Genomic DNA, 24298 nt, shown 5'->3' with positions numbered 1-24298 from the left:
GGCTCCAGTCCTCCCATCGGAGCTGGATCCGGCTCGAAGGAGCAGCAGCCTATGAGGAGACTCTGAGTCACGCTGCTGCTTCCCCTGCTCTTTTTAGTCCAGTTTCGAGTGCAGGGAGAAGGGAGCCACACCACACTTCTTAAACAATTCACTGCAGCCACCACCTCTCTGACACTCTCGCATTTCAAGGTGAATTAGAATTCCAACAGGACAGACGTCACACGTGCATCAAGTACATCGGACTGGAAGATCTTCCAAGGAAGGCAGATCAGATACAAAGTGACCTTGGTCTCTTCGAGCACCATAAAGTTAGAGCATTTCCCCAACTGAATCCTGCTGATGTTTTATTCCAAAAATGTACCTCGAATAAAAGCATATTAACTGCGAAAATAAAGGTTAAATACAGATTGAAGTGAAATGCACACTTGAAACAGCTCTATAATTGAGACTCAATCTCATCCTGCTCCAGTGAGCCCGCGGGCTCTTACGGGCTGGATGAGGGAACAATGGGGGTAAGTCTGTTCTGTAGAGGCAGGAGGTGTAGATGAGCCCCCCCCACTTCCTGCACAGGTGGGAGGTATAGACGAGACCCCCAACTCCTCTCCCCCCATCCCACTACCCGCATCCTGCAGAGGAGGAAGCTGTGCCCCTTCCCTCTCAGCAGAGCCCCAAGCAGCAACTCAGCACCCAGCAGGGTTATTAAGCTGCCTTCCCTAAAACAGATGACCTTCTGGGCTGTTTTTCTGTTCAATGAAGCTTGTAAGGATCAAGAATGCTACCTCAATTACAGATAAAAGTTGGAGGCAATTTAAAGGTGAAACAGATTCAAGCCCTTAGACGCTCCTCAACACTCAGAATTTCAGTCATGGGAACTGGATTTGAACCGACTTTGAACCTAGAGGTGCAACATGTATGAGATACACACACACACACATAACTTAGGACACCATATTCTGACTCCACTAGCAGTCAGGTGGACCCGGGCAGCGCACCTCGGTGGTGATTTGAGGTTTCAAGATGTGTGCGGATGATGGTACCCAGCCGACAGCCCCTGGGTTGTGTTGGTCCCGCCTGCATCACCTCCTTCACCCACTAATGTAGACAGGCTCTCCCCCGCACGAATGCAAAGGCCCAGAAGAGCCAAGCCATCTGCCCAGGGATGAACACACCCATCCTCAGGGCCAGTCCTGGTTGTCCACCAAGTCCCCACCCGCCCTCCTCACATGGCCCTCAGGAGCCCAGAGACCCGCCAATACCTGAGGTGGGGTGGTAGGGCGCAGCCCAGGGGGACGTGGGCCTGGGTCCCAAACCCTGAGGAGCAGGACTCCAGTCCTCAGGGATGGGGTGTGGAGGTGTGTGGTGTGGGGGGTTGTGGTGGGGGGTGGCCAAGTTGGGTCTGCTCCCTGACCTGAACAGTGAACACCTGGGCTCTCACGGTGTCACGGTGCCCCTGCATCTGCTTTGAGACCCCTGGTATCATCCCAGGATGGTGACAGAACAGGATGGACAAAGATACATCCCTGAGGACAGAATGGAGCCCTGGACAGACCCCAGGTGCCCTGGCCTCCACACTTACAGCCGCCAGCAACCTGTCCCCAGAGCCATGGCCAACATGAAACTCTGCCACTGGGAACCCCACCAGCACCAAACTCTGCACAGGCCCGCCCACAGGGCCCAAAACACCTGCAGGTGTGGGCAGAGTGGCCTCAGGACCCAACCGCCTGGTTTGGGACCAGAGTCTCTAATTGACTAGGTCTGTGATAGTTAGAGATGGCTAATCAGGAAGCCAGTAGGCCGGTGTGTCCAGAGTTCATCTCCAAGGTCAGTTTCCATTTGCTAAGAAGCAGCCTCACTGAGCTGAGGTTGGAAAGGAAGGAGACACACTTACACCGCCCGGCCCACCTGCACACAGCAGGCACTCAATAATGGCCACGTGTCCCAGAGGAGCTGGTTCTGCACCCAGGGCCCTTCTAAAAACATGTCCCGAAGGACTTGGCACGACTCTTCCATCACAAAGGCTGGCATCTGCCCTGGAGACACCGTGACCACGGTCACCACTGCCTGCCGTCCTGGGAGCAGCCCAGCTTGCATAACCTCCAGGTCCCTTCTCTGGAGCCCCTGCGACACCCTAGAGAAAGCCACAGCCTCCCTCCCTTAGGTCACAGTCGTGTCCTAGCCCTAACCTTCCACAGGACAGCCAAGGTGTCCACCCCACAGAGGGCTGCACCTGACTGGCCACTGTCCAGGTCAACACTCCTGCTGGGGAGGCCGGTGCTCACCAGGAGTCCACTGTCTGGATTCTCAAGCATGTTTATGCAAGCGTGCTTGTATACTTACAACTCTAATTAAATAATAGGTAAACCAAAGAAATCTAAGTGCAGAAAAAGTCACTTCTTGGAAAACCAAGGTGATAACTTAGGAAAGACTTATCAAAGAGAGATGGCTTTAAAACTGTCACTTGGCAGGAACAAAAACAGAACACATTCAGGGGGAATTATTTAAAATCTGAAAGGTGCTCCACTCAGATTATTTTGAGTCTCTTAGTCCTCAGTCGGAGAAGGCAATGGCACCCCACTCCAGTACTCTTGCCTGGAAAATTCCATGGACGGAGGAGCCTGGTAGGCTGCAGTCCATGGTGTCGCTACTAGTCGGACACAACTGAGCGACTTCACTTTCCCTTTTCACTTTCATGGCAACCCACTCTAGTGTTCTTGCCTGGAGAATCCCAGGGACGGGAGGAGCCTGGTGGGCTGCCATCTATGGGGTCGCAGAGTCGGACACGACTGAAGCAACACAGCAGCAGCAGCAGTCCTCAGTCCATTTGAAAGAAACAAATAGGAAACCATAAATTGTGACTGTGGCTTAAACTAGAAAGGCAAGTCAGAACCCAGAGAACACTTAGAGTCTGCATCCAAAATATGGTGAATTACTGTATGTGTGTGTTTATAAGATAAAATAGCAAATAGACATCATTGGTATGGTTCATTTCGCTGCTCCCATTACTGGGTCGCTCCCATTACCCGGACTCCATCCAGAGATACTGCTGGCCAAGAGATAACACAGGTTTCCAGCTTGAACAGCCCCAAGTACCTGCGGGCAAACTAGTCAGACTCTAGCACTATGTTTTCCATCAGCAAGAGCCTTAGCCAAACCCTCCATAGGCCTTTAACTGTGATAATGCCCTTCCTTTAACCACCACAAAGTTCTGGCCAAAACCTGCCTGGCACCCCCAGGAACCTCCTGAGAGTAGAATGGCTCTGGGCCCTAATGTCAGCTCCATCGGGGACACGCCTACCTGGTCACCCAGGATGGTGCCTGCACAGTGCAGGTGTATGCCAAATACAAGCAAGGGATTTTCCAAAAAAATTACTCAGAAAAAGACTGCAATTGTCTGATATCTGTGCCCTACTCATTCACATTAAAAAGTATTTTCTGAATTACTCAACTGGGAACCACAAAACCCTCTCAGGAAGACCAGTGGCCCTAAAAACCTCCATCAATTCAGTTAGGGTGTTTGAGGGGTCACCTTGCAAAACTGTAAAACAGAAAAAAAAAAAAAAAAACTTAGGCTGAGAAACTCAGCAATTGCAGTGGCAGCACATCCCACAGGCTAAGGCGACTCTGATAGCCACACAGGATGGTGGCATCTGACAGCCATGGATGGTGGGCACCAAAACCAGAGTGCAAGAGCTCCAGGGCAGCAGATTTAACTCATTTCTAACACCTTGTCCCAGGCAGCACAGGTGAATGCAGACCCCCACCCACCAGGCTGGAGGGTCCGAGTACCTCCAGTGAAAGATGCAAGTGAGGGTTTGGAAAGTGCTCCCGGAACCAAATGGAGTTAAGTCCACTCCAGCATCTACCTGTCACTAAATTAACAGACATCTAAGCAGATACCTGCTAATCTACCCACCTAATAAAACATCCACACTTCCCTGCAGACTCAAAGGAAGGTTGGAGGAGCTTCTCACTAGGAAATGGGACTGTCTTATATTTAATCACCTACTACTAAGGCATACATAGTACCCACTGATGACAAGTGCCCATCTATGAAACAGCACACAGCAACACCCGGGTCCAGACTTATTCCAGTGGACAGTCAAGTACCAGAGCCTACTTGGAAGTGATGCTCAGCTTAAGATTTTGCCTGCGACACTCACAGGGCTGTTAACAGTCCTCTATGCAGGACATCTGGTTGCCCAAGAAGACACCCAGCAATTAACCAGTGGCTAAAAGGATAGATGATACTACAGTCCACATGGACGCTACTCTTTCTTTCCTCTCTGAAAATGATCAAATGTAATATCATATTTAATTCGGACCCTTCCTAAGACACAAGCTTAGTCTTGGTGAGGGGAACCTGAAAGAAAGGACTGAGCTCACACAGGTAAAACAGGAAAATGAAAAAGGGAAATGTGTTCCAGAGTCTGCTGGGTTCAGACAGACCTGGACAGAATCTGTTTGCTGCACGTATCCAGACAGAAAGTCAGTTCATCATCCCCAACCCCAGGCGACAAAAAATTAATTCTCTGGAACTAAGTGTCATCACTAAAAATTATAAGTTCAGCCCCTTCACAAATGTCTTTAACTGCTGCAAGTGCCATGGATTCCAGGAGCTGCCTCAAGGCCTCCCATCCTCCTGATCAGACTCCATTCAGAAAACGTCCTCACTAGAAGCATTATTCAAAAATCATTTCATTCTCTGAGCCAGAGGAGTTAACCCACTTGTTTCGTAAAAAAGGGGCCTTCAGTTATAATACCTTAGACAATAACAGCAAGGCAGGAAAGAAAAGTTTGAAAATCTGTAACAAGAATACTTATAACTGGATTTAATCACAATTAAAAACCAAATTAATTAACACAATCGGGCTTCCCTGGTGGCTCAGCAGTAAAGACTCTGCCTGCAATGCAGGAGACACAGAAGATGCCGGTTCCATCCCTGGGTCGGGAAGATCCCCTTGAGGAAGGCATGGCAACCCACTCCAGTATTCTTGCCTGGAGAATCCCATGGACAGAGGAGCCTGGTGGGCTACAGTCCCTGGGGTCACAAAGAGTCAGACATGACTGAAACAACTGCACATGCATGCAATTAATATCCTCAATTCTCCTTCAGCAGTGATCCCATTATAAATATTCCTTGACTCTTCTTGACTTGAGAATGGTCATTCCCCCTGATCAATAGGAAAAACCCAGTTTGGCAAAGTTTGACTTTTAACTCCAAAGCTTAACTACCCAAGGGCTTAAGTTCCTAACCTCAGAGACACTGCAGCGCTGAGCAATTCGGTGGAGGCCTTCCCTCACTGCAGTACTTCAGATATAAGAAGGACTCATTAAATGGCTTCTGCACCACCACACCTTTAAAAGGTCAAAAGCAGAGGGGTATGGCTGTGCTTTCTAAAGTGAATATTTGTAACAGATCAACAATCCTTTTAAGCTTTTCCACATTTAAACAAAACACGAAACACAAGTGCTTTCTCATCTCTCACTTAAACCAGCATCCCATGGATTGGCTTCCCCCAGCCACAGAGCCCAAGGTGGCCGAGGTGTGAAATGACACACTCTGAGTAGCTCTTGAAACAAAACCGCCAGAACCCTCCAGATACCGTCTTTGAAACAGAAGCAGTCCACACTGTACAGCGGAGCTGCACCAAAGGCAAAAGGAGAAAAACCCTCAAATAACAACCCAGTGGGAACACGGCAGGCCTGGGATCCCAGGACAGGACGCGGGCTGCCAGACAGGCCCCGTCCACCAAGGGCTGAGGCAGACATTCCTGGGCTCCAGGTGGACTTCTTCCCTCCTGCTAAACGGGTTTGCAGTGTGTGTTCTCCTAACCCAGGCGCACACTGGCCTCTGCCAGACTCCCCCTTGCCAGACACCAGGCAGGAGGCCCCCCTCCCCCTCCCAGCAGCCAGGACCTGGGAAATCAGCAGGCACTAACTTCAGTCCAGGTGGGCAAGGGTGTACAGAGGGTTAATCTGGAGTCCAGGAGAAGAAGACTATGTTCAGAGAGACCAAAGGCCCAGCAAAGTTACAGGGGGAGAAACAGGTCAGGGATGGGGACAGGGGCAGGGAGTCCTGGCCACACCAAGTGGTGGTGGTGGGGGGCACTGACACACAAGCACAGGCCACGTAACCAGTGCAGGTGGGCACAGGGATTCCAGAGGGAGAGGATGGGCGTCAAGTCACAAGGAGAAGTTGGAAGGGGGTGGGATGGGAAAGCGGTGATGCCCCAGAGTTGGCAAGTGGGACCCGGAGTGTCACACCTACGGAGTCGATGGAGGGAAGCCAGTCGAGAAAGAAGCACAAGGTGAAGGCCATCGCGGAGCACCTCTGGTCCCCTGCCCCTCCGCACTGCCCCTGCCCCAACACACGCACCACTCGGAGAAGGGCACACCCACCTTTGCTGGGGGCGCGCTCCTGCTGGTCGCCAGCTCGCGCAGGCTGGAGGTGGCGCCGGTAGCCGCGGGGAGGAGGACTGGGGATCCAGGGGAGCTGCCCCCGCCACCCGCGAGGGCCGAGGCCGCCCCCGAAGCGGGGCTGGGGCCCGGGCCAGGACGCGCGGGCGGACTGCTGCCGGGGCTGGCGCCAGCGCGGGGCCGCTGGCGGATGCCGTCCAGCAGGCGCACCAGCAGGATGTTGGCGGGCAGCTCGTCCACGCCGCAGCCCACCAGGATGCGGCACTCAGGGCAGCGCAGCTCGCGACGCGAGCTCACGATGCTCTCCAGGCAGCGGCGGCAGAAGGTGTGCTGGCAGGGCAGCACCTTGGCCGTCGTGTCCAGGCGTTCCAGGCACACGGAGCACTCCAGCAGGTCCAGCAGCGACGACTCGTCCATGTCCCCGCCCAGCCTGTCGCCGTCGTCTTCTCTCTGCGCCGCGGCGGCCGCCCGGGATGCGCACAGCCTGGGCGCTCCGAGCAGCATGGGGGCGGCGCCGGCGGCGACCGCGCGCACCTCTAGGTCCCGGGGCCGTTGCGGGCGCTGCCGCGGGCAGTGGGAGCCAGGGTCGCGCCTGGACGGCCGCTTGGGGGCCGGGCTACACCGCGACTTCCTTCCCTGAGGCTGGCAGCGCCAAGGGGTGCCAATCGGCCTGCGCGGCAGGGACCGGAGCTCCGAGTCCCGCAAGCCCCCTCCGGACCGCCGAGCCCACCCAGTGCTTCGGAGCGCAGCGCCCGCAGATGCAGGCTACACCTGTCCCTCCTTTGCGAGTCCGGCCGGCACGGGTTCCAGCGGCGCCGCCGGGCGGGCAAGACACCCGGCGGCTCTGAGCTCTCAGCCGCCAGTCCGATCCCGGGGGAGGCGGGGGCGCGGCGTGCGCGCTCCCCCGCACTGCCTCGGTGCCCCCTGGGCCTCCCCGCGAGCCGCTGCCCAGCGGGTGCAGCCAGACCCCTCCTCGTCCTCGGCCGCGAGCACGTGCGCGGGGAGCGCGCGGAGGTCACGGTCACTGCGGGGCGCCGGGAAGGGGCTGCCGCGCCCTGGACCTGACCCGCCTGGGCGCAGGCCGGACACCAGTCCTGTTCTTAAGGCGCCTTCAGCGTCCCCAGGAACTCCAGGGCGCTCCCCAGCGCAGGCCGGGGCCTGTCCCCTCTGGCGACAGAGCCTCCTGCGCTCTCCGTGAGCCTCTGAGCGGGATGTTTCCGCCTGACGCTGCAGCGAAGGAAAGTTTGGGCGGCGCTATCCCGACCGCCTCCTTGGGCAGCGCCTGCCAGCAGCCTGGGGACGCAGCCAGCACCCGGGCATCCTCCTCGACGACGGCCTGTCCCCTGCCTGGCGGCGCGCGGAAGTGACAGCCCCAGAGCCGGGTGGGCGCGCGGGGCGCCGGGCGAGGCGGAGGGGGGAGGGCGCTGGGGTCCGCCCGGCGACGCGGGTCCGAGCCTGCGCCGCTGCCTGCCGGACCCCAGTCTCGCGCGGGCCGCCCTGGGGACGCGCTCGATCCCTCCTCCGGAGGCACAGACGAGGGGAACAGCGGTCTCCTTCCCGGCGCCCGCCTTCGGGCGCGTCAGAGCGACGCAAGAGCGCACGGAGGCCCGGGGGCCGCGGGGCCGCGGCCGGTGGCGCAGATTCCCTGCCGAGCGCTGCCCCCTCGTGGCCGCTCTGGGCCCCGCCGAGGCCGACACTGCCTGGTCCAGGGCTGGCCTGCGGACCCTGCACAGCCCAGGACTGGGCTACCGAAGAAAGAGAGCGAGAGCCTGACTGCTGGTCAGGCTGTCTTGAGGTTTGTGAAGCTATGTGTGTCTTTTTTGACTTTTCAGGGAGAAAATAATATCTGTTGAGACGTCAATGCCAAAAACGTTCATCTTTTTATTTAATCCTCTAAACGGCCCTATGAGATAACTTTAACCTTTTTTTTGCATGCAAGGAAAATGAAGCTTATGCTTATGAAATCATTGCAGCTGGATTTTTAAAATCTTTGTGTCTCCAGAACCGAATGCATAGAAAAGATCTCAGTCCACTGTGATACAAGTTCCCGACAAGCCACATAGTTTTACACTGGAATATCCCCAATGCCTAGGGAAACACCAGGCACATAGTAGGTGTTCAGTAAACATTTGTGAAATTAATGGAAAAATGGTCTCCAAGTCATTGCCTAGTGGTGATTTGAATGCACATCTTGGTTCAGGGTATCCAGCCAGACTCGTATGCGTATTCGTGCATGCTAAGTCGCTTCAGTCACCTCTGACGCTGTGTGACCCCATGGACTGTATGTAGCCCACCAGGCTCCTCTGTCCATGGGATTCTCCAGGCAAGAATACTGGTTGCCATTCCCTTCTGGAGATCCTCTTGACGCAAGGATTGGATCAGCATCTCTTATGTATCCTACAGTGTGAAGTAGGTTCTTTACCACTAGCATCAACTGGGCAGCCAATCCTGAGTCATATGCTCAGTCTATTATCCATGTACCTGAGCATGCATTCATCATGTAGGGTACAGCCCTGGCCCCAGAGAGTCAGTGAGAGAAAGTTCACAGCACATCCTCAGAACTTGCTGTCTGCACTGAAATGTCGCCATGAAGGGCAGCCTGGAGGGCTTCAAGGAGGAGGCCTTCAGCCTCATGAAGGAGGTGAAAGGACCCCCGAGCAGGGCATCTGCAAGGTCAAAGGTACAATGTGAGGAGCAGAGAAGACGCCTGATTGGCAGGAGAACAGAGAACAATGGGTGTGCTAGTAGAGCTCAGGCTGATGGTGGAGCAGGAGGAAGTCAGGCTTGGTGACCAGCCAGCCTGAGGATGCATGGGTCTTGGGAAGGCTTGGGTGGGCAGCCCTGATTGTGGTCTCTTGGGACAAGGAGGAATCTGACTCAGGAGAGATAGTGTGATGACAGCAGACATGTACTTAATGCCACTGAACACCTAAAATGGGTGAGCTGGTATATTTCATCACACTGTAAAAATAAAAAAGCCTCAACAGGGGCTCCAGGGCTGAGGACTGTGGCCTACAAGGAGGATGAGCCAGAAGCAATTGGACATACAGCATCAGCCTCCACACAACCCACAAGGTGAGTTAACAGGAGGCCTCTACTTTGCAGGGGAGGAAACCTGGGCCCAGAGAGGACAAGTGAGTTGCCGAAGGTCACACAGCTGCTCAGTGGAAGAATCAGAACCTGCATCCAAAAGGTGGAAATCTAGAGTCAGTTTCATATGTGCCCAGCTTCTCAAGCTCATGAATAAGGCAAGCACTGAGGTTTATCAGGTTGTAGGCAGCCAGGAGCCCCAGGCAGTGGATGATGAGGGAGAGCAGAGCCATGGGCACCCGGTGCCATGGGCAGTGGGGAAAAGCAGCACCTGAGAGCCCTGAGACAGAGCCATGGAAGGGCAGGGAAAGAGCAGAGGGGCCTGAGGAGGGTGGGCCCCTGCTGGTGAGCATGGTAGGGGATGCAGATGTGAGCCGGGCTGACCCCAGGAAGCCTGGGGAGCCACACAGTCACACTGTCCCTGGTGCCCCCGCCTCCACAGCCAGATCACAGTCCATGCAGGTTGCCTGGGTTCTTCACGGCTGTCCACTGCTACTGAGGCAAGACCACCTGCCTTAATCCTTGATCGGGCCCCCAGAGACACAGTGCAGGTGTGGTGGGGGCTGTCGGGTCTCAAGGTCACTCTCCCCACAGCACCCGAACCAAGCCCAGCACCGGGGTCTCTGCGCTGGGCGGAGGCAGAGGCTGCAAATGCCAGGCATGATCCGGGATGGCAGGACATTTCCCTTGGCCCTGGGAGAGATGACACTGTGTGATGCCTGAGTGCCCGGAGGCATAGAGCTTTACTGGCCAGGGAACTCTTTATTGGCTGACTATTCTGTATCCTTCTTCTATAGCTTCCTGGGCTCCCCTCTCAAATAAGCCACATGCCCCCAAATCTGCCTTGAGGAACTGCTTCTGGGGAAACTGAAACCAAAGCAAGTGAAGGGTGGGCAGCCTGTAACCTTCAGCCCCCATTTCCCTCGATACCTGCTCCTCCCTTGACCTTATCCTCTCCCCCATGCAGCACAGAGACTATGTCTCCCTTTCCTGAATCCATGCTCTTGCACGTTTGGATTGAAGCTCACATCCTCCCCACAAGCAAGCAGGTGCTGTGCACACCAGAGGAAAGAGACACCTCCACTGGCCAGGGAGGAACAAGGGAAGGGGTGGGAGGCACCATCAAGACCCCCAGCAGAGCACAGGGGCTGAGATAAGAGGCCAGACAGCAGGTCTTATTTTGGGCGTGAGTCTGAAGTTCTGGCAGCCCCGGAGACACAGTGATGTGAACAGAACTCTGGAGGGAAATCGGAGCCTGGCATGCAGGTCTGGGAGAGATTTTCCTGGAGGTGATGGATGAGGCCGCGGGTGAGAAGAGGAAGCTGTGTTCCTTCTTTGGATCTGGAAGGGAAGAATCTTCCTGCCTTCTGCTCAGAGGACGAGGATGAGGCCAGGGAGCCTGTGGCAGGGGGTACTCTCAGTCACTGCAACACAGTGCATCTGCAGATGGCAAAATGCTTACAGGTGTGAGGAGTGCTTCGCAAATGACGCAGAGGGGATGACAGAGCATCCGTCTTGGGCTCACAGGACATGTGCTGGTGTTTATGTCTGAAGCAGTGGCTCCACGTAGTTTCAATGTAAATATCATTAGTCCAAGGTCAGGATGTGTCCTTGCTCTGCAGAAGCCCACGTTTGCTTCCTTACCTTGGGACACCTGGACACCTGGCTGGGCAGAACGTGAGCTGCTTAAAGCAGAGGAGCCACCGCGAGGGCCGTGGAGGGAGGCTGGGGCGTCTGTGCGGGGAAGAGACACCTGAGCTACAGGCAGGTAAGAGGGAGCCGTCGCTGCTGGGGCGACTCTGACTGGACAGGAGCCACTTTCCTCAAATCTCTGGGGACATCAAGTGAAAGGCTGAGTTGGTTTCCAGTCCTCTCAACCTCTTGCCAGGATACTTTCAGACTGAGCTGGTGGACAGAGAGGTCACCCTGCAAGAAGCGGCAAAGTTGGTCTGAGGCTCAGGTCTCGGTGCTCATTAAGCATGTGGCCGAGGCTAGAAGACTGCCCCTCCCCGCCTGGCCTAACATCTGGGGACCACGGCCCGAGTGTCTGGATGATTCCAGGAGGTGCCCCCAGGAACCTCGCTGCCTGAAGGTGGCTGTGGGCAGGGACTGGCCTCAGAATATCTCAGGGTCTTCCCTGCTGTGTCAGGTGTAAGAGAGGGTGATGCCAGAACCCAGGCAGGCTGAGTCCTGCCAGGTGACTGCCGTGGAAAGGGAGCCTGCCCCTCGGGGTGGGGATTCATGGGTGACACAGAGAGGGGTCCAAACCAGACTCTGGGCTTCCCTCAATTCAATCCAGTAGGGCCTTGAGTGATTATCTGAATGTGAATTTGCTCAAACTGACGGAGCAGGCCATTCAGTTAAATAAACAAGTCAGAATTGCCTCCGCTCAGCAGGAAGGACCACGGCTCGCGGGCGGGGCTTCTCCCTGCCAGCAGTTTCCATAGCACTGGGACAGAAATATTGCAAGTGCTTTCGGGGATTAAAAATAATCCTGCCATTGCCTGTGTTTTGTTCACAGCCTTCAAAAGAATTATAATAGATTCTCCTGCAATCTGGAGACATCACACTTTATTTCAGTCTGGCCCCAGATCTCAGAAGATACTTGAAGCTGTGCGCCATCAGCTAAAGCACAGGGACACGTTTAACCTGATAAAGAAACTCCCATGTTTAAATTACAGTCATAGGTGAAATGAATGAAAATTGAATATAAAGAAAATCTTCCTGAATAATCACAGCATAATTGACATTGACTAATATTTAATATCTGAATCCATGTCTTGGCAGAAGTATGTCTTAGATCACCCAAGGGGAGGCTGTCAATTATAAATGATACTGATGTGTTTTCTAGAAAAATGTGAAATGCTTATGAAAGACATAGTGTTAATGTAGAAGAATCAATCTCACAAAGAAGAAAAATGGAGCCTTTTCTCAGGTAAGATAATGCTTGCCTCCTTCCGAGGAAAGATTAGGATTGTGTGGCTCTGCCAAGCACACTTTCTAATCTGAGCTGCGGTGAAACACGTGGACCTTCTGGGTAAAAAGCATGTTGAAGGCCTGTATGTGCCTCTGTGGACAGGACACACCGCTCACTCATGGAGGGAGGAGGGATTGGGGACCCTTCTGTGAAAATGGGGTCACAGCCTCATGTGTGCTTGGGACAAGGCTTCCCCAAGAAGTTCCCCCAAAGCAGCGGGAACTCAGACAGACTCACTGATGCCATGTCAGGGTGTCCCCCCTCCAGCCCCACACCTGCTCCTGCAGCCCAGGGGCCAGGCCTGGGCCTCTGTCCACACTATCCTCTCCAGTGATACTGTGAAGTCCCTCCAGCTTCCCTTGCAGGGTGCCTGCATCCTCTTCCCCAGGCAGCAAGGGATGAGTGTGGACGGTGACCGCGGATGAGGAACACTCGAAACCCAGACTTTGTTTTCTGCTAAGAGGCCTCCTAGAAGGCCTGGGATGGACTTTCAGCATCTATGTAGGCTGTCCTGGGGCATCACAGCGTGTGGTCTAGTGTCTGTGCCATATGGAAAACAGCCCAAACTTGGAGGCTTGAAACCCGGACACCGTTTATCTTGCTCACGTATCTGTCCCTTGGGCCAAATGGGCCAACTTCTCTCCCTGGCTCAGGCGTGAGGCCCATGTGCCGGGCCTACAGTGTGGTCCTTGGTGACCAGTCCCTGGGAGTGAGCAGGGCACGGGCAGTGTAGCCCCTCAGAAGTCGCACAGGCCCCTCTCTGCCCCTGCTCACCCAGCGGTGGGCCAGGAGCTCTTCGGTGTGAAGATCTGCAGACATGCAGGCCCTCTCCAGATGAGGGGCAGGACTGAGGTGTCAGAACTCATGAGGGAAATGTCGATTTTCCTGGGAGAACAGCATCTCCCAGCTCAGTGGGTTTGCAGCCTCCTTCCAGAGGCGGGCCCTGAGCTGCTGGAGAAAGTGTGAACAGAACCAGTGAGCTTTCTCTCTGGGTCAGTCAGAGCCTGCTCTGGTTGCATCCTGATATTCAAATATTCAGTGGTGGAATGGGTGTGTCATAGCATTTTCAGCTGTTAAATTCCCACAATAAAGTTGTATTTCAGTTATCAATAAAACATAAACCTTTGAGGACTTCCCTGGTAGCTCAGTGGTAAAGAATCCGCCTGCCAGTGCAGGAGATTCAGGTTCGATCCCTGATCCAGGAAGAGCCTACATGCCGAGGAGCAGCTGAGCCCGTGGGCCACATCTACTGAGCCTGTGCTCTAGCTCGTGCTCCAGCACAAGAGCAGCCACTGCAGTGAGAAGCCCGTTCACCACAGCTAGAGAGCAGCCCCTACTCTCTGCAACCAGAGTAAAGCCTGCGCAGCAACAAAGACCCGGCACAGCCAAAAATAAATCAAAGTAATTTTTTAAAATTTAAAAAAAACCCATAAACCTCTGAAAGTACAGATCCAGGTGTAGAAAATGAGCCACCACGTGGCAGGTAGAGGGAGGCAGGATTTCGATCATGATGAGGAATGGGGGTCTATTAACTCAGAAACACAGTGGACTGCCTGCAAAGCAGGAAGTCTCTCAGCTCAGCATGAAAATATTCCAGCAGGAACAGAGTCACCGTGTACACTTTTATTAGGGTACTGATGGTTTCTGCAGTAAACAAACACCGCGTTTTCTGTGCGTGGACACAGTGCAGGTCCGCTTCTGACTCATGTGGAGGGCAGCATCCCAGGTGGTAGGGTGATGGTGTGGAATCCACACCTTGCATGGTGCTGCCTGGCCTGCTCGGGGTTCAGAGCGCCCTGCAGCTGGAGGACTGGGCCTTAATGACTCCCATCACCTCTGCTCCAGGCTTTGCAGGTGACGCTGGTGGTAAAGAGCCTGCCAATGCAGGAGACATAAGAGGCACGGGTTTGATCCCTGGATCGGGAAGATCCCCCAGAGGAGGGCATGGCAACCCAATCCAGCATTCTTGCTGGGACAATCCCATGGACAGAGGAGCCTGGTAGGCTACAGCCCATGGGATCACACAGAGTCACACGTGACTCAACAACTTAGCACACACACACCTCTGCTCCCATCCTCCTGCATGAACTGTTCCTGATCTCACCTGATGCAGGAAGGCGTGGATAGCTGCCTCCCAAGACCATCCCATGCCAGCCTTCCAGTGACCGCCAGCCCACGCTGACCAGCAGATCACAGATGGAGGGAACCCTGTACTGGCCACTATTAGCCAGTTATCCTGTAGGTGCCCACAGCACCAAGCCTGTGATTCTAGCAACACACGTTCTACACGCTGCTGACGCCGGGTTGAAGAGTTAGTCTCAGTCCCAGGAATTATTCTGTGGGTCAGGGTCTAAACACGGCGTGGGAAGAATCCCTCAAGCACTCAAGCATCTCTAGGGGCCGCAGGACTGGGACATGGACATCCAGAACTCTGACAAATGCCAGCTGCCCGTGTCAGGTGTTCAGGGTCAGTCAGGCCCTGTTGTAACTCCCAGCGTGCTGGTCCACTGCCCACCCACACAGAGCCAGTGCTACTTCCTGAAGGAAGTGGTGAACCCTGCTTCCAGGCACTCTAGGAGGACAACCATCCCCATAAGCCTTCATTTATCATCCACCTTCTGCCTGTTGTACAGAAGTGCCCTGTGCATCAGAGTCCTGCCTTCCCACCGCAAACAAGACAGAAAAGGGTGACAGTGCAAGGACCATCCTGGGATCCTCAGGAGCAGAGAAGTACTATGTTCAGGGCCTTTTGTAAAGAACTTTCAGCACAGAGCCAAGGAAAGGGGGGCTATGGAACTCTTTGTTCAATTCTCCAAGTATGTGGTGGCAGAATTAAAGATCAAAAGTTCTTTTTATGATGATGAGAACAGAAGGACCACAGAAAAATTTTTAATTCATTCCAAGACTACTGTCTTCAGGAAAAGAAAATTGATTCAATATCCTTTTAAGTTCACCTAATTGCATCAGGATTAGCCGAAACGAATCTCTAATCTATTGATACGAGTTAAATATAATTTGCACCCACATCTATGAAGTCATTTGCCTGTAAAGTACAATGGGAAGGTAAGAATCCACATTCGTGTAAATAGAAAACATACTTTTATTAATCAGCAGTGGGCTGCATTTGAAAGAAGCAATTTAATTAAATCTGCAACACAAACCATAACAGGTTGCAGGAAGCCCATTCACTCCTGGATTTCCTGTCTGCCTGCCTGGGAGCCATTGCCCGCCTGCACTTACCTGGGTGACCTGCAGTTAGACACAAATGCCATTTCAAGAAGCCATCAAGGTTCTGAATTAAATCGGATCCCCAGAGTCAGAGCCCCACACCATAGCCTCTCCTCAGGCCTCTCTGCGCCCTCTCTGTGGGGTTGGGGGGTAGCGGTGGTTGCTGCGGTGCATGCTTTGGGTGGACGCCATTTCTGCTTCCATATCTTCATCGTCATCTTTTGAACGTTGTGTCGTGCTTAGCAACCACATAAATACTACGGATGAACTGCCCAGTGTGCGCTCTTTCACATCTTCATTGAAGTGATGTTGACCACGGTAACTGGCAGAGCTCAGGGTGGAGCAGCCGCCTCCCTGCTGCCCCCCTCCCGCCCCACCCCCATCCCCCCCCTCCCGCCCCACCCCCATCCCCCCCCTCCCGCCCCACCCCCATCCCCCCCCTCCCGCCCCACCCCCATCCCCCCCCTCCCGCCCCACCCCCATCCCCCCCCTCCCGCCCCACCCCCATCCCCCCCCTCCCGCCCCACCCCCATCCCCCCCTCCCGCCCCACCCCCCTACCCCATCCCCCCCTCCCGCCCCACCCCCTACCCCCCTCCCCCCCTCCCGCCCCACCCCCATCCCCCCCCTCCCCCCCTCCCGCCCGCCTCCAACACATGCGCAGTCAATTCCTTGTGGTCAGGTGCCCCTGAGGGATGCTCTCAGTGAGGAAGATACTATCACAGTTCTGAGGGCAAGACTGAGCTCCTCTCTGGCAGGAAACGTGGGGAAATTCCCTAAACTAACCTCTTCCTCTGGTTAAAATTTAGGGCATTCTCTTTGCCTCTGCTTTGCAGATTCTCTTTTTATTTCGAGGGCTGCACCTGACTGGCTGTTTAACAAGCCCCCAGGTGGGCACAAGGAAGGCCGGCTCTGGTCCAGGCCTCATGATACTGGGCTGGAATTGCCATAGCCCTAGGTACCCAGCTCGCAGCTGCCATGTCTGCTGCCCTGGGCCCCGGCTTCCTCATACCAGGGTCCCTTCTTTCTTCATTACTTAGAGACCTTGATCCTACATAGAGAAGCCGACAAAATCCATGAGAAGGGTCCTTCTGTGCCAAATGGTCCTCTTCTGAGGACAAGCTGTGGGCCCTTCTCCTGTCCTCAAATCTTAGGAAAGCCCTCTTGTGTTTGTCTTCATGGTTTCACAGGCCTCAGCTCATTCTGATCTTAAACATCCCTGGCAAGATTCTGACAACATCTAGGTCACCCTCCTCAGCCCCCACCCCTCACCCCTGCGGGAGACAGAGATGAGAAGCTGCAGCCTGTTAGAAGCCGACAGGGACAGTGGGGCCATGGCCAACCTCAATGTCTCAGGCCAGTTTGTAGAAACTTCAGGAAGGTGAGGGATGAAGAGTTTGTCTCCATCTGGCCATTCACACCGATGACATCCTCACCCACAGCGGGAACATGAGCCTCTTGATTTCCTGAGAGATTCATGGCAGCTTTCAGAAAATGCATGAGTGGCAGGTGCCTTTTTCATGTGAAAATCTTAGTTCTGCAGTCTCCAAATTTCCCCTTCTCACCAAAATAGAGGCTTGCTGGATCTTTTTAACATATGAATTTGGTTGACATGAACTTGAAGCTAGAATTCCTGAGAAGTAAGGACATGCTGGCACCTGGCTGGTTCATTTTCTCTTTGTGTTCCTTTCACTGTAGATTTTCCCTTCGAAGAAGGACAAGGGGGGCGGGGTGTGGTCTTTGAGAGGTGACAGGAGAAGCCACCATCAGAGCTCACCTGTGGAGCAAGGTGACTTTCTGGGCAGCTGTACCAGGAACTTGACCTCTGAAGGGCTACAGAGCTCTGCTTTGTGGCCATTATGCCATGGTTTAAGGCTGCCCAGAGCATAAGACCAGTGAGAAAATGGTGAAACTCCATGTTTCTCAAGATCATGAGTGTGCAGTATCTTTGCTGTGAGACTCAACTGTCTACTGCACAAGGGCCCTGACCTTTCTCTTAGCGTAACATCCCTAGAGCCATCCAAGTTGTCACAAACAGCAGAACTTCCTCCTTTTCATGGCTGAATAACCCTGCATTTTATGTACAGCTACCATATTTTCTTTATTCATTATCCCTTGGTGGGCACTTAGGTTGCTTCCATGTCCTCACTATTATAAATAGTACTGCAATGAACATTGCAGGGGAGGGGGATGCATGTATCTTTCCAAGTCAGTATTTTTGTTTTCTTCAGATAAATGCCTAGAAGTAGAAATGCTGGATCATATGGGAGTTCTGTTTTTAATTTTTGGAGGGACCTCCATACCTTTTTTCATAGTGGCTGCACTAACTCCCATCCCCGCCAAGAGTAGGGGGCTCTCTTTTCTCTGCATCCTCGACAGCATTTGTTATTTCTTGTCTTGTTGGTGATGACTGTCCTGACAGCTGTGAGGTGATACCTCACTGTGGTTTGGACTTGCATTTCCCTGGTGATCAGGCTCTGTGACGTTGAACCTCCTTCCGTGTGCCTGTTGGCTATACATCTTTGGAAAAATGTGTATCTCGACACTCTGTCTGTTTATGTGTATTTTTTTCTTCAATTAGGTAGGTTGCTTCTTCATTTTGGTGGTGGTTTCCTCTGCTGTGCAGATTTTCAGTTGGGTGTATTCCCACTTGTTTATGTTTGTTTGTCACCTGTTCTTTTGATGTTAAGTTTAAAAAGTCATCAGCAAGACTGATGTCAAGGACTTTACTGCCTGTGTTTCCTTCTAAGTGTCTTATGGCTTCATGGCTTATGTTCAAGACTGCTCAATTTTGAGCTAATTTTGTTGTGAGGTCAGACAATGTCCAGTTTCACCTCTTTGCAAGTAGCGAATTTCGAACACCACTTATTGTCAAGACTGTTCTTTCTCCATTGTATATTCTTGCCTTCTTTATCATAGATTAAGTGACCATATATGTGTGGGTTTATTTCCAGGCTCACTATTCTGTTCCATTCATCTATGTGTCTGTTTTTATGCCAGCACTGTATTGTTTTTTATTACGATAGCTCTGTAGTATAGTTTGAAATCATGGTGTGTGATGCCTCCAGATTTGTTCTTTCTCAAGATTGATTTGGCTATTTGAGTTCTTTCCTGATCTTTTAGGATTGTTTTTCTATTTCAATGAAATACATCATTGGAATTTTTATAGAGACAGCCTTGAATCTGTATGTTGCTTTAGACAGTATGAACATTTAAAAATATTAACACTATGACCCTCTGAAGTTACACCACTTACTTGTTACTTGTCTGGTTTTCCACAAGATCATGGGGACTCAGAGTACCACCAAGCAGCTTGCATGCATGCTAAGTTGCTTCAGTTGTGTCAGACTCTGCCCAGCAGTAGTAAGAATCTAATAAATAACTGTTGGACGAATGAATGAACTAGTGCCTCAAGGAAAGAACATGACTCCCAGAAGCAGAAGTGAAGATGTGAATGGTGTTGCCAGGCAGGTAATATTTACATTCACCACGTTTCCAAGGCTGTTTCAGGTTTAATCCCCACTGAGCAGAGGGTGGGGCTGAGACCCTGGCTCTGGCATGAGCACACTGGCCCGACTTTGATGTCATAGGTCTTACCACAGGCTCACACAGCTGTCATTGGCCAGGTTCACGGCCAGCAATCACCACACTCCGTGGGTCCCAGTCCCCGAGGGAGGGGGCCCCTACCCTTGGGCACGTGTTTGCAGATCACTGTGTGCTGGCACCTTGGCCGTGTCCTTTGATGTTTTGTTCAGAAGAAACATGATCCCTCCGTGTGACATGTGTCCAAATGAAACACCAGGGTCCTCAGCTCAAGGCAGCCGTGGGGCCAGCTAGAGGTCCAGGTTCTGAACTCACAGTCCCCACCTTGCATGTTTTTCATCTGTTCCATTGGGTTTTTCTTTGATTACTTTGTTTTGTGTCTGTCTGAGAAAAACTACTGAAGATAGAAAATTCATTAGCACTATCCTGAGCATATTGCCTGAATTTTAAATGCAAACTGATGAGTGAGACACCTGCAATGTGTCTTAAGGGCCTTCTGCTTCTCCTCTCAAAATGCCTGTCTAAAGGGGGCCTTCTGAGCTATAGGCTACAGGCCCCTGACCACTGTGGGTGTCCACCGTTGTGACATTAGTGAGATTTCCGCCTAGCAGAAGGCACCTCATAAAGGCAGTAATTTAAAGGTATTTGTCGCTGACAGCATTTTGACACAGGATCGTATCTGCTCATCCCAGAATCTGACAGATTACAGAGAAAAGCCAATGTGATTCCACCTAGTGGCTGAGGGAATAAGATCCCAGGGAGGTGAAGGGACTGGCCCAGAGACACACAGCTCCTGCAGCTAGGCCAAGTCTAGACCAGTCCAGCACCTGCCCACTTGGCTACATCACCCAGGAGACAGGCAGAGGCCATTCAGAAAGCCTTAGGCTTGGAAATTCCATGAACCCATCAGAAATAACATGCGAATATTTACTAAGTCCTGTGTATGTACCAGAACCTGCTTGTTCAACATTCATAGAGCATCTCTTGTACCGACTCCTGTTCTGGGCGCTGGAGACACAGCAGTGACCACACTTATTCTCCACGCGTACACCTGCCTCTGCAGCTAACTCCTGGGGCCCCTCCTGGACATTCCTGCCCCCCACCCATCACATACCAGCAGCACCTGCAGCCAGTTACAATGACCCAGCATCCCCAGACGTGGCCAAGGTCCTGAGGGTGACACTGGGCTCCAGACAGAGGGGCAGGGCTCCCCTCATCACCCACTGACCCTCCTTCCTTTAAGGCTTATCCCAGAGTCACCTCCTCGTTCATCTTGGAGCCCTGGCCACAGTTCCCAGCCCAGGCTCCCATCACAGCATCACGAAGGGGAAGGCAGGGCAGAGAGGAGGGTGTGTGGGGCAGGGGTAGGACACCCAGGACCCAGACCTTCCCCAGAGCAGCTGGGGGCAGGAAAAACCACAATGTCAGACAGCAGCTCCCTCAACAGCAGAACCCAACCTTGCCCCCCTCACCCCCCCCACCCCCACACTGAGAGCATGTAGCACTTCCCTTCTGCTCAAGGCCCTTGGTCTCCACCACTTCCCACCAACTCCTTATGCTTCTCTTTGTAACCATGCAGTGTCAGAACCTCATGATTTTAAAATAGCCTCTGGACCCCCAGCAGCCCCTACTCCTTTCCAGGCCAAGGACCACAGGTGTCTGGCCTTCAGCAGATCGGTCACTTCCAGCTGGTCCTGACACCTGGGGCTGCAGTGACATGGCTGGTATGGGTAGACCAGGGGTTGGGGATGAAGGCTCACGACATCCATTCCAGAAGCATGAAAACAGGAGCAAAAACTCAGGGTTGACTTAGTTGGGGCTCTGGAAATAGTCGAAGGTCTACAGAAAGCCAGTGGACACGCAATCCAGAAAGGGTGACTAGCAAGAGTGAATGCAGAACCCCATCAGACCAGGAGCTGGAACACTGGAGACTAGCCACAGCTCGCAGGCAGAAGACAGACTCCGCTGGGGATGCCTCCTATCTCTGTGGCTGTGTCAGACTTCGGGAACTGCCTTTGCTCCGTGGTCTGTGGTTGACCCCGCTCTCTGCCCTCCACCTCAGGAGGGACCAGGAGCCCTGGACCTGCGCATATCTGCTCAGTCTTTAAACCTAAGTTATAGACAGTACATGAATCCTATCAGATTCCTTTTTAATTTATTTAAGCCCCAAGGCACCTGTCTTTCAAGTCTTTTGAAATTTTACTTTGTATCCTGCTCATAAGTTAGCCCTCCCAGGTTTGTGTTCTTGGTAATTTCTAAGACATCCTGTCTATGTCTTCCCTGAAATTATTGATTAAAAAGTGTTCAGCAGAACTGGATCAATACAAAGCTTCCATGGGAGCAACCCTGGTTCTCTGGGTACATCCATCCATCAAATGCACCCCTACAGAAGTCTTACACCCCAGATGGCTATGTTGAGAAAGCCAGTTGATTTTGGCTCAAGTTAAACCTGTTTAAAAATCCATGCCAGAATTTTGCTGGAAATGGACTCACTCCAGAGGCCGTAGATTTCCATAATTTCTGCCTCTAAGATCACGACATCCAGTCCCATCACTTAATGGCAAATAGATGGGGAAACAGTGATAGACTTTATTTTCTTGGGCTCCAAAATCACTGCAGATGGTGACTGTAGCCATGAAATTAAAAGACGCTTACTCCTTGGGAGAAAAGCTATGACAAACCTAGACACAATATTAAAAAGTAGAGAAGTTACTTTGGTGACAAACGTCCATGTAGTCAAAACTACAGTTTTCCCAGTAGTCATGTATGGATGTGAGAGTTGGACCATAAAGAAAGTTGAGCACCAAAGAATTGATGCTTTTAACTGTGGTGTTGCAGAAGACTCTTCAGAGTCCCTTGGACTGCAAGGAGATCAAATCAGTCAATATTAAAGGAAATCAGTCCTGAATATTCACTGGAGGGACCAATGCTGAAGCTAAAGCTCCATTACTTTGGCCACCTGATGTGAAGAGTTGACTCACTGGAAAAGACCCTGATGCTGGGAAAGATTGAATGCAGCAGGAGAAGGGGGCAACAGAGGATGGTCCATCACCGAATCAATGGACTTGAGTTTGAGCAAGCTCTGGGAGATGGTGAAGGACAGGGAAGCCTGGCGCTGCAGTCCATGGGGATCGCAAAGAGTCGGACATGATTGAGAGACTGAACAAATGTTTAGAGAACTAACCAAGCACTGACCCCCCAGCCCCAGCTGTCCCTTCATCTGCTGCTGTAAAGAGCTCCCACCTCCAGCTGTGGCTGGATAGACTGGGACGATGTGGCTGAGTAGACAGACTGTTTCCCGGAAACAAGAGATCACTGGGGGAAGGTGGGGAGGCAGGATGCCTTCCAGCTGGAGACACACGGCTATCCAGTCAAGACATGGGTAGAGGTCCCACCCCTCCACCCCAAGGTTCAGGTCATGACCCACACTCACTCACCTCCTTCCCGCTCCTTCCTCCAGCCACAAGGAGATTTTAGTTTTTAAAGAGCTTCTGAAGTACTTGCCATGTATTTGCACTGGAGCAAACCTAACTCGACCGCGTGTGAAAGGAAAAGGCTGTATCGAGATGAGTGGGCTCTGGTCCACACTCTGCTGTTTGTTGCTGCTGCTCAGTTGCTAAGTCATGTTCGACTCTTTGCGACACCAAGGACTGCAGCATGCCAGGCTTCCATGTCCTTCACTATCTCCCTGCGTTTGCTGAAACTCATTTCCAACTCTGCCACTTACCAGCCCGTAGTCTCTCTAAATTTCAGTTTCTTAATGACTTAAAATGGTAATAACATTAGCACCCACATATAGAATTGCCATAGGATTAAATGAGACAATGCTTGTCACTTAGAACATATGTTTCTCTTTTCTTAGGAGCCCAGTGGGTACAGTCAGAAACCAAACCTACCCACCTTGAATGGATGTAATGGCTGGAGCAAGGGGCAGCCAACCTGTAGCCATATAGCAATGGGCATGAGTATGAGAACAACAAAATTGCTATTAACAGCTACTGCTGAATGCCTGAAACAAAGCTTCAGCTTTGTATTTGGTGAGAAAAAAAAAAATTCTATTTGTTAAAGACACTAAACTAGCTTTTCAGTTACTAGCAGTTACCCCTTTCAGCCAGCCTGCCTAAGTCAAGTCACTACCTAGATGTGATTTGTCATAAGAAAGAAAATCATCTTCTTTTATGACAGCAAGCCAGGGGTTTACAGTGCATGTGTGGGGCACACGTGCCCATGTGTGTACTCAGGTGCTGGCAGGAACATTTGCGCGTTTGTTCCCCAGCCAACTTTCTGCCTCCTTATTGGGCAAGATCTCCCGGGAGTGCTCCGTGCACACAAGGAGGTGTTCCTGAGGGGCAACTGTGACTGGGGTGTGTGTGGGGGTCCCGCGTTCTGGTGTCACAAGACCTGGGCACCTGGGAAGGGAAAGGAAGACCCAGGTTCAGGGCAGGCGCTGAGGGGGCCAGGAAGCACTGGAAGGCTCGACCTGTAATTGGAGGCAGGATCAAAAGCCAGGGAGTGGGTGGCTCACTTCCCACCCCCCTGGCCCCTGGGGATGTACAAGTACACCTGGAAAACCTCCAGGTCTCACATGCACAGTGTCAGGGGCGGGAGGGGGGAGATGGCAGCCCCAGAGTGGGTGGCGGCTCTCCGGTTGGCCCAGGGGTGGGGGCAGCATGGGCCGGCAGGTGGAAGCGGCTACAGAGGAGGAGGGGCAGGACAGCGTGGGTGGTGAGCCGGGCGGGGAGGGGCGGGGGGGCTCTGTCTGCACAGGTGGTCGCCCTGAGGCCCACAAACTGGAGAGGCTGCCAGCATCCTCCCCCGCAGCCCCCCGGCCCCATCAGAGGCTTCCGCTGCAGGGATGGCCTGAGCTAGTCACCCCAGAGAGGGCGGTGTGGGTAACGGCCTGAGGGCTGCTCATGGCTGGGGTCCGCCTTCTCCAGCCGTGGTGGTCCCATCCCAATTGGTTCAGAGCCTCTGGCTGAGTGGGGTTGTGGGGCCTTTGTGTTGCCCTGGGTGGTGATTACATGGTGCAGACACTGGGGCAGGTT

The 24298-nt window shown here is 52.9% G+C and overlaps 1 protein-coding gene across 1 annotated transcript in view; it reads right to left on the bottom strand.

Annotated features, from left to right (window-relative positions):
• SH3RF3 (SH3 domain containing ring finger 3) overlaps positions 1–9740 on the bottom strand; it is a 158675-nt gene extending 148935 nt beyond the window's left edge. The window contains exons 1-5 of the mRNA XM_068966806.1: positions 9674–9740; positions 8964–9083; positions 7765–8162; positions 7328–7644; positions 6400–7087 (exon numbers count right to left, since the gene is read on the bottom strand). Coding sequence (XP_068822907.1) covers positions 6400–7087; positions 7328–7644; positions 7765–8162; positions 8964–9083; positions 9674–9740 — 1590 coding nt within the window. The remainder of the gene's footprint in view (positions 1–6399; positions 7088–7327; positions 7645–7764; positions 8163–8963; positions 9084–9673) is intronic.
• Between the last annotated feature and the right edge of the window lie 14558 nt (positions 9741–24298).

Source organism: Capricornis sumatraensis, chromosome 1 (genome assembly GCF_032405125.1).
Source record: "Capricornis sumatraensis isolate serow.1 chromosome 1, serow.2, whole genome shotgun sequence".
Classification (NCBI taxonomy): Eukaryota; Metazoa; Chordata; class Mammalia; order Artiodactyla; family Bovidae; genus Capricornis; species Capricornis sumatraensis.
Note: the sequence above shows the minus strand (reverse complement) of the source record. Positions and strands in the feature narration are given on the sequence as shown.